Source organism: Sminthopsis crassicaudata, chromosome 3 (genome assembly GCF_048593235.1).
Source record: "Sminthopsis crassicaudata isolate SCR6 chromosome 3, ASM4859323v1, whole genome shotgun sequence".
NCBI lineage: Eukaryota > Metazoa > Chordata > Mammalia > Dasyuromorphia > Dasyuridae > Sminthopsis > Sminthopsis crassicaudata.
This window is the reverse complement of record NC_133619.1, coordinates 18118420-18128663: the sequence shown is the minus strand read 5'-3', so window position 1 is coordinate 18128663 and position 10244 is coordinate 18118420. Positions and strand designations below refer to the sequence as shown.

Genomic DNA, 10244 nt, shown 5'->3' with positions numbered 1-10244 from the left:
GAGGAAAGAAAAGTGAAAGAGGCAGCCCGGAGAAGTCGCGGAGGACTCCGGCCCCCTCCCCCGCCTTTCCTTTCCCGCTCCGCTCCCGCCAGCCTCCCTCCCCGCCTCCTCTCCCCCTCCCCTCCGGGGCCGACCCCTCCCTTGACTTCCCCTTCCCCGCTCTCTCTTTCCCGCCCCTCCGCCTTCCTCGGCCTCGCTGATTCGCCCGACGCCCGGGCCCGGGCGCCCAATGAGCTGGCGGGTCTGGCGCGGGGGGCGTGGCCGCGGCGCCGGGGCCCTCAGATCGAGGCTGCCTCCCCCTCTCCGCCGGCAGGCAGCAGCAGCGGGAGCGGCGGGCGCGGCGCGGCGGCGGCGGCGGCGGCGGCAGCAGCAGGAGCGGGAGCCCCGGCCGGCGCAGCCGCAGCCGCACACACGTTCGGCCGCCGTTGCCGCGGCCCGGCCCCGCACGGGTCCTCTCGGCTGGAGCTGCGGGCGGCGGCGGCGGCGAGGGCGGCAGCTGAGGCGGCCCTGGGAGGGGCGGCGCGGGGGTTGGGGCGGATCCCGCGGGGCTCGGGCGGGGGAAGCAGGCGCCGGCCCGACCATGGCGGACAACGAGAAACTGGACAACCAACGGCTCAAGAATTTCAAGAACAAAGGCCGCGACCTGGAGGTGAGCGCGGCGCCGCCGGCCCGAGGGGCGGCCGGGCGGGAGCGCGGGCCCGGCCGGAGCCGGGGCCGGGCCGGCGTGAGGAGCCTCGGGGCGGGAGTGTGAGAGCGTGAGTGTGAGGCGAGTGTACGAGTGTAAGTGCGCTTGCGCACCTCGGGCACCGCCGGGCCGGGGCCGGGGCCGGGTCGAGTCGAGTCCAGTCGAGTCGGGGCCGGGTTGGGGCTGGTCGGGCCGAGCCGGTGGCGAATGGCGCGGGGGGCGGGCCCGCTCGTGACGCCTCCGCTAACGTGCCTGGAAGTTGGGCCTGCGCCGCCGCCGCCGGCGGGAGGAGGCCCGGCCTAGGCCCCCGCCCCGCCCCGAGCGGCCCGGCCGTGGCTTTCGTTGCCCGGCGCGAGGGGCCTCGTGGAGCCGAGCCCGCGGCCTGGTCGCGACGGGAGGGTGGGGGGGTGGGGGCCCACGGCTCCTCTGGCGGTCCTCCCCGCCCCCAGCCCGCGGCCCGCCCTTTTAAAACGCCCGAGTCCGACGCCGAGCTGTCATCCCGGTGCCCGGCTCGTGGCATCTCGGCCTGGGTGCCCAAAGGTGGGCCTGGGGGGCGGACAGCTCTAGGAGCGCCCCAGCCCCAGACGCAGCCTCCAATTTCCCGATTTGGCCAGGGCCGGTCCCCTCGTAATGGGAGAGGGGGTCCGGCCGGGGCCGGGGGGCTGCTAAAGGTTAGCCTCGACGTTCTCATTCGGAGAAGGCCCCCTCGTATGGAGGCCGGTGCAGGCGGCCTGAGCCTGGAGAGGCCCAGCATGGCTGCAGGAGGCTGGGAAACGGGCCTTCCCCGATGGCCTTTTAATTGGGAAGCCACGCGGGGCGGGGATGTTAAGCGGTGCACCTGATGCCGTCGAGCCAAGTCCTTGTTTCATCGAACTGGTGCCCCCTGAAAGTCAGCGGGTGGGGAGCCAGGCCTCGGCCTGGCCAGTGCGGGCAGAGCTGTGTCGGGCAGCCCCTCACTACCTGTCTGCCCAATAAAGTCCTGACAGGTATCCCGATTAAAGTATATCACGGTTCTTTTAAGAAAAAAAAATCTGGCCGTTGTTTTTATGGTTGGTTATGAGTGAAAAACTACCCTGATCCCCTCAGCCCTATATTCCAAGAGCTTAGAAAATGTTTGGTGTGAGAGGCAGGTAACTGAAATTTTTTTCTGCATTTCAGTAGCTTAAGTTCTGAATCCTCAAGTTTTAGTCTCATCTCTGAAGTCACAAGACTTGGCAAATCACTTAGCTTTGTGGCATTTTCATCCATACAGCTGGAGGAACTGACACCTGCTTCTTGAAGGCTGTGAAGATGAATAGGTTACAGTTAGGTAGATATCTTGGAATCCTCAAGACATTTCCCACCTTCCTTCCCCAGTGGGGTTTGGGAGGAATTTCCCCTCCCCCATTTGATAGCATTCACTGTAGGTGATTCCTTTGCTTCATTATTTTTCTCTGTTAGGTTAACTCAGTTACAATGAAGCCCTGGAAATGGGACCTAAAACATACTCTTCCCAATTATTAAAAGTCAAAGAACGTTTTAAGTGCAGCCAAATGAATTGTCTTGAGAACATAGTTTTCAGAGTTAACTAGTATCTGTTAAACTCTCTCTTTTCTTAACCTTTCATCCCTAACACTCCTCTCTCCCCTCCCCCCCAACACCTTATTCAAAATAATTTTCAGAAAATTTCAGGTGACAAAAGCAGCAAAGATTTCCCTTTTTACTCTAGAGCGTGACTGTTGAGTTGAGTTGGGGACAGTAACCATAGAGAGAGGGGACAAGCCAACAAAGGAAGTGGAGGGTGGCCAGGCGACTAGAACAGTTTTCCTTGGGAAATGCAGTTTAATCAAAGCTTACAGATTTACGCTTCTAATATACAGTCGAATTTTCTTGTGGGAATTCATTTAAAAATTGGTCTTTTTCGTGCTTTTTACTTAAATAGTTCTGAAAATAGTAAAATTGAGATAATGAAGAACACAAAACTATAAAGCATGATGAAGTGAGAAGATGTGGAAGGTAAATTCCAGTCATTGATGCCCACTGGTTATGTGGCCATGACCATGTCACTTGATCTTTCTGAGTCTTCATTTGTAAAAATATCTCCGGTACTCACTTCCCCAGGTGGTTGTAAGGCTTAAATAAAATTATGCATGTCAAGTGTTTGACAATTAAATTTTGCATTTATAATTCTCAAGCCTTAAAGTATGTTTCTAAATTGATTGATTTCTTTTATGAAAGGCCGAGCCTAAAATAACTTTAAATAAAAAATAATATTGTAATATTTTCTTTGACCTTAAAAAATTCTAGGGTTAAATTTTAAGTATTTTTCCCCAAATATGGCCATGACCATAGAACAGAAAAATACTTTGACATTTTTTTTAAACTTAAGTTATCATGAATATTTGGAATCATCTGTGCAAAAATCATGCAAAGGATGTAGAATTTTTTCATTTTAATGGTGTGGACCAGATATTTTGTTGTGTAGGCACAATCTAGGTAGATGTAATAAACTCTGGTCAGAATAAATGTATTATTAAACTATTAGGTCTTGTTAAATTAGCCAAGTTCTCTCAAAAATCTTCAAACATATGTTCAATATTTAAAATAACTACTGTATGTAATTATTTTTCATATAATAAATCAAGCATATAATCACATAAAATATTTATACATCCTTAGGTAGGAAATGTCATCTGGTTGAGTATTGCTAATGTTTAATTCTAGTTGATAAAAAATATAGTTGGGAATTAACTTTCTGTACTTCCCATGAATTAATGTTTTACCTTACTGTGAATCATGTTAACACATGAGTTCTGGAACATATTTGTCCTTCAGTGAAATTTTTAATGAGAAGGGGTGTGGTGATAAATATAAGCTAAATGGTAAAATACTAAAGCAAAGCAACTTAAACTTTTTTTTTTTTTTTTAAAGCATTACTCATTGACATGGGCCTTGGTCTTAGTCTTAGTCATTTATGAAAAGTAAGAAAAAATATAAAGTTGCTGGGAGCAATATTTCATCTTTGTTATATCGTTTGTGCTTTCTACACATGAAAATATACAATTAGTTCAAAATGCATATTTGTGTTTGTTAAATATCCCTTATAGGAGGTAAAGTGATGTGGGGGATAAAATCTTGGGCTTAGAGTAAGGAAGTAAGAAAGATCTGGGTTTAGATAGCTCCTCTGAAATCTTATTAGACAAATCACTTAATCTCTATATGCCTCAAGAAACCATCAGAGGAACAATGTGGACGGTATGTTGGTTAGTAGTCAGAAGATCCAGGTTCAAATTCTGTTTTTAGCAGTTACTGCCTGATAGAATATTGGGCAAGTTTTTTCACTTATAAAATGACAATGTTGGACTTGATAATCTCTAATGACTCCTCCAGCTCTACATCTGATTCTGTTATCCCTGGGAACCTAACCTACCAAATCATAGATGGGTTGATTAAGTAAGGTAAGGACTGGACCTGTGAATTTTTTTTTTTTTCCAGTGGTATAGAGAACTTCCAGGGCAAAGAAACTAAACTCATGCAAGGGCAGTAGCTTCTTTCTGCAACTTATTCTTGAAATTTGCTCTGGGCCTTGATAGCCCCAGAACAGTAGGTTTCAGAGTAGAGTCTGGAACCATTTGTCTCACTGTTGAAGTCATGTCTGTGTGTGGGTAATTTTTATTGTTTGACCACACTTAATTTGTTTTATTTCCAGATAGCAGATAAGCTTCTCTGACATTAGATCTAGTTTAAACTCCACACTATCAGAAAAGTAAAATGTAAATGAGAATGGAGTTAACCATTTTCTGCTAATACATCTTTTAGGATACTTTGTTTCATGTGAATTCCTGCTTTCTCTTTTTTCATTGTTCACCTTTAGGACAAAATTCTCTTGTTACCTCACCTCTTTTGCCTTCATTTTGTTACATTTTGACGTATCCATCTTATAGTAAGTGAATCTTTTATTTTCATTACTAAGCAGCCTAAAGCAACATGGGATTTTGACCATTATAAGAGGAAGCAAGTCATTCATTACCTTCTTTCAAGAACAGTAATTGACCAGTTAGTTACCTATTCATAGTAAAACTTTTAAGCATTCCTTTTTTAATTCCCTAAAGAAAGTTTTAGATTTATTTGGCTTAATATGTGTACAGTGGAAATATGCTATTGTATGCTCTTTGCCTAAATCCTTAAATCTTGTAGGTGGTTTATCTATTTTACCTCAGGCTGATTTTGTATGTGAGAGCTTCCTCACATTTGTAAGCTGCTGCTGTTCTTGCTACTCCAGGAAGTCAGTCACTGTGGCAGAATTGTATTTTTAGTTGTTTTCATTGGAATCAGAAATTATTTGGGTTTCTTGTTTTTCCCTTTTCTCTTCATGTATTTTGTATTGGGAGGGAAAGTTACAATTACAATAGCTAGTGGTTTTAGAAATACACGGTGGGGGGCAGTGAAGTGGCAAAATGGATGGAGCACCAGCCCTGAAGTCAGGAGGACCTGAGTTCAAATGTGATCTCCAACACTTAACACTTCCTAGCTGTGTGACTTTGGCAAGCAAGTCATTTAATCCCAATTGCCTCAGCAAAAAAAGAAAAGGAAAGAAATACACAGTGGAACCTTATAATGCTGGGGTTGAAAAATAAGATTAAGACATGTTATAGGTTTGTAATATATTTTATAGTTGTATTTCTATGGTTGTTATTCAGTGTATGCAACTTAATAAAAGTTAATTTTAAAAAGTGGAAATAAAAGTTTTCTAGACTTAGAAAGTCACTGTAGTTATAGTATTTTTTTTTGGGGGGGTGCCTGCTTTTCTCTTGGGGAAAAGGGAATCAGTATTTATATAGCATCTGTTATTGCTTGGTACTGTGCCTTTGCACAGGCTATTTATTCCTTACTGCCTGGCTTTCACCTCCCCAGTTTTGCTAAATTGCAAATAGTGTTCTTAGTCTTCTTCAGAGCTCAGGCCAGGCCACTTCCTTCTAAAAGCCTGCACTGATCCTTCTAGCTCTTAGTCACTTTGCATTTTGTATTGAGTGGATGTGTTTTCTCCCAATGAGCATAAGCTACTTAAGGACCAAGATGAGTATCTTGCAGCTGAAAAATTAATTTAGAGATGAATGGGCCCTTCAAATCACGAGGTTCAACCCTCTTTTTTTTCCCCCTCAATGAGGAAGCTAAGGCACATAGAATAGAGATGATTTAAAAATAAAGTAACAGAAAATGGTAGAACTAGGATTTGAACCCAGCTCCTCAGACTGAATCCAGCCTTTTCTCTGGGTCACACTAGGTCAGTAGTTCATAAATGCTTGTTGAGTGTTTAATGACTAGACTAGTTTAATAATAGCCTCTTTCTTATCTAATATTTTCCTTCTCTGATCTGTCTTTCATTCATCAAGTTGCCAAGCTAATAGTGCTGAAACTCAGGTCTGCCCTGTGACTTGAATCCGAAGGATGCTACCCACCTTTTCTTAGGCCTCTCCTCCTTGCTTCCCCTGATCTTTGGCATATTTGATCACTCTTCTGTCTCCCAGTTCCTTCCCTGGAACTTCATTTAGATTGTGCCCGTTAATCCCAGACTCTCTTCTCATCCACTCCCATGGAGTCCAGTCCATAGATAGGTTGATGGTTTGTCCAGCCATGGCCTCTCTAGTCTCCCATCTGTATCTGGCCCTTTGGAACTCTGGAATTATATGTGTGTAATAGACACTGTCAAAATGTTCAAAACTGAACCCTTCCCACACTCTCCCGAGTTACCTCTGTTAGGTGCACCCAGACTTGCAACCTTGACTGTTTCCTCCACACCTCCTATTTTGTTGCCAGGTCCTGCCTTTTGTGTCTTTCTAGTGTCTCATGTGCTGCCTTCTTTCTTGACACTCCAGGCTTTCATCACCTCATGCCTGCAGTATTCCAGTAATCTTTTAATTGATCTCCCTGTTTCAAGTGTCTTTAGTCTTCAGTTCATCCTCTGTTTAGCTATTAGAATGATTGATCTTCCTAAAATTCAGGTCTGACAAAGTAACCTCTTTGTTCAGTAAGTTCTAGTAGCTCACTAGTATCTCCAGGAACAAATACAAAATCCTCTGTTGGACTTGTAAAGCCCTTCCTTTCTAATCTTGTCTTTGTTTCCCTCCCCACCACACTCTGCTTGCTGTCCTTTGTGCAAGTCACTCCAGCATACCATCATCCAACTCTCCATTTTCACTGGCTGTTCCCCATGTCTAGAACATTCTTCTTTCAATTCTGTCTCCTGGTTTCCTGGCCTACTTCTGCAAGAAGCCTTTCCTCATCTCCCCTAATGCTAGTACTTGCCCTCCTGATTTCCTCCAAGTAAGCACTGGAATTTGTATCCCCACCACCTGACTCAGAACCTAGTAGGCACTCACTAAAGAATCATTGTATTGAGTTGAATGGGTTACCTTTTCAGGAAACATTCAAAGATACTACTTTGAAGCATTTTGAAGCGTGATCATTATGTTTTTAAAGGTGAGTTTTTAATATTCTGCTATTCAGTCTTTTAGATGGTAGCCAACTATATCCTAATTAATTTGAAGGGCGTTTCGTATACAATGAATGCCACCAGAATTGAGTTAAACAGCATCTAAGTTATTCCAAGTAATGCCAAATTTCTCTTTATCTTCTTCCACCATGTCTATGAATAAAAAATAAAACCATTGTGTTTGCTATGTGCCAGGTACTATGTTAAGTACTTTAGGGGTACAGATTTGAAAGAGGAACCATCCCTGCCTTGAAAGAGCTTCTCTGATAATAGAAAGAGATAGCACACATAGGGGAGTGATGATTAAGGAAGACCTTTTGGTCTGAAAAATCCCAGGAATGGTAAATGGAACCACAAAGAGCCGACTTTTGACATAGTTTTTCTGAAAGCAGTGATGGGGATGGTGTCTTGATCACTGTTCCCAGAGCAGGAAGAGGTATCCACTGGGTAGTTCAGTGGAAAGATGGTCAGGGAGAAGCTGTGTGTGGCTGGATAGAATCGGAGTCTCACTTCTCAGGACAGTAGGCTCCAGGGAGGGAGTACCAAAATGAAGCATTTCAGCTCCTTTATTAGGACAGTAATGATGGCACTGGTGGGAGAGAAATAACAGGACTAATTTGTTCATCAATTTATTAAATAAGTTCATTTATTAATAATCATAGCTAGCATTTACAGGAATACTTAAAAGTTTAAAATGTACTTTACAAATATCTCTTTTGATCCTCTTATCCTGTGAGGGAGGCATGTCATGACTTGTCGAACATCACATAGCCAATAAATGTCTGAGGCTGGATTTGAACTTAGGTTTTCCTGACTAAATTCTGTGCTATCCAGCAACCAAGATGAAGCCAAGGCCAGGGAAGGCTACAGTTTCAGAGTTAAATGCTTTAACTTCTAGACTGGAGGGAAAAAAAACTTGTGTAAGATTCTACTCTTGGTTTCACTTCCAAAACAACTACTGTAGTCCTATGTAAATATACAAATTTGCATTAAAGGAGTGCTTACTATGGATTCACTAGCATTGTAGTGGAAGGACTTTGGGTTTGGAATCAGTAACTAGGTTCATCCTAACTCTCCTGCTCCCTTTGTTAATTTAAACCAGACGCTTAACTCCTGGGTTCTTCAGTGTCTGCAAATGTAAAAACAGATGTAATGACTTCTAGACTAGCTCTAGGGTGAAATAAAGTATCATTTCTTCCCTGATTCTTAGAGCTTTTGTGGGCCCTTGGCCATGTCTCCCCTGAGCTGGAGGCACAGGTCTGTCAGCACTACTCAAATGTAGCCAGCCCTATGGGAGGACTCAAGCACAGGAAGCTGGGGCTAGCTGCCAGGCCCGGGGTTATTGAAATGCTTAACTTCAAGCAAAAGGAAATTGTGAATATAAACTTTTAAATTGCCTACAGATAATCTTTGATTTTCTTCCAGTTAACTTTGCTACTGGTTGTTGTAACTTTGAGTAAGCCAGTATTATTTGCGATGCTCATCTCCATTGACTTTAGTTACTACCACTGTACATCAATAAAACTTCAGCAACTCTTCTGTCTACTCCCAAGTCCCCTGCCTTCCCCTTAGCTGGTATTGTGGAAATTTTGTTAGATTTGTAATCCCTGCTGGCCCTCTTAAAAGCTATTTGAAAAAACTGCTAGAAAAAAATTTATTGGGCCATTTAATATTCAAAGACATACAACTTGCGCCATTCACCAGCTTGTGGGCTTATGCTTTCCAAGACTACTCTTAATACCTTCATGCAATTTTGTGCATTTGTGACAAATAAGGATTTGCCTTAAGCTAGGGGTATGTTCTGTGACCATGAGAATAGTGTTGAAATCTTAATATGTAAAAATGCAGTAGAATAATAGTCTGAGTAAGTTGGTATTAGTGAAAGTGAAGGAAATTATCAATGTAGTGGAGTTAATCAGGAAAAGCTAATATTAAAAGACAGTATATACTTTATGATATACAGCGATGAAGAGAAGCAGTTTGCCAATCAAACAATCATTTAGACATGTCTGGACATATTTTCGTCTCATTCAGCTTTCTTCCAACTAGCAATCAGTCACTGAGCGTTTATTTATTAAGTGCTTACAATGTGCCAGGCACTAAATGTTAAGCACTGGGCATACAAAGAAAGGGATGCTTTTGCATTGTTCCTACTTTCAAGCAGCCCACATTCTAATGGGGGAGGCAAACATGCAAAGAACCATGTAATGAGATACATGATTGTGAAACACTTAGCAAAGTGCCTAGCACATAGTAGACATTATGTAAATGTTTATTCCTTTCCTTCCCTAATTAACAAGCTATATAGAGTAGATGGAAGGTATTCTCAGGGGGAAGAAACTAGCATTGAAGGAGAGGGAGGACTGGGAAAGGCCTTGGAAAAGGTGGGATTTGAGTTGAAGGTTTCTCGAAGGAACAGAGAAAGTGAGTTAGAGGAAGATGGAATGTCCTTTGGCAGGATCTGCAAGAAGGCAGCCAGTATCCCTGAATATATTATAGAGTATGGGGAGACTAGAAAAAGGTCCAGATTAAGATTCTATATGGAGAGGATTTTATATTTGATCCTGGGAGTATTTGGGAGCTATTAATTTATTTTTTATTGCTTGATTAGGGATATGATATGGTCAGATCAGCACTTTAGGAAGGTCATTTTGGTAGCTGATGAGTGGAATGAGTTGGGAGAGTCTTGTGGAAGATAGACTAAGCAGAAGGTTATTTAAGTATTCCAGGTGTAAGATATGAGGACCAGAGTAGTGAAAACATTGTAGATATCTGTAAAATATGAGATGAGTATTAATTGAGTAGTGACTATTCAAGAGTGTTTGGAGTTAGCAAGTAGGTTATTCTTGGTGTGGAAAATATTCAACATGTGCTTAATAAATATTTGAGTAGATATGACTTTTTGCCCTACACTAGTTCCCCTTCTTCCTCCTCAGTCCTTAAGTAGAGTGTGTGTGTACACACACACACACACACACACACACACACACACACACATATATATTCTAGTAGGTACTAAGGACTCCCTTACCGGCATTTCCCACATTGTCAAGGAATGATAAATGTTGGAAGGCTTTGAATAAGGAA

The 10244-nt window shown here is 43.5% G+C and overlaps 1 protein-coding gene across 1 annotated transcript in view; it reads left to right on the top strand.

Annotated features, from left to right (window-relative positions):
- The first annotated feature begins 359 nt into the window (after positions 1–359).
- The window catches only part of KPNA4 (karyopherin subunit alpha 4), a 45606-nt gene continuing 35721 nt past the window's right edge, over positions 360–10244 (top strand). The window contains exon 1 of the mRNA XM_074298104.1: positions 360–649. Within this exon, the coding sequence (XP_074154205.1) occupies positions 581–649 (69 nt within the window). The 5' untranslated portion in view covers positions 360–580. The remainder of the gene's footprint in view (positions 650–10244) is intronic.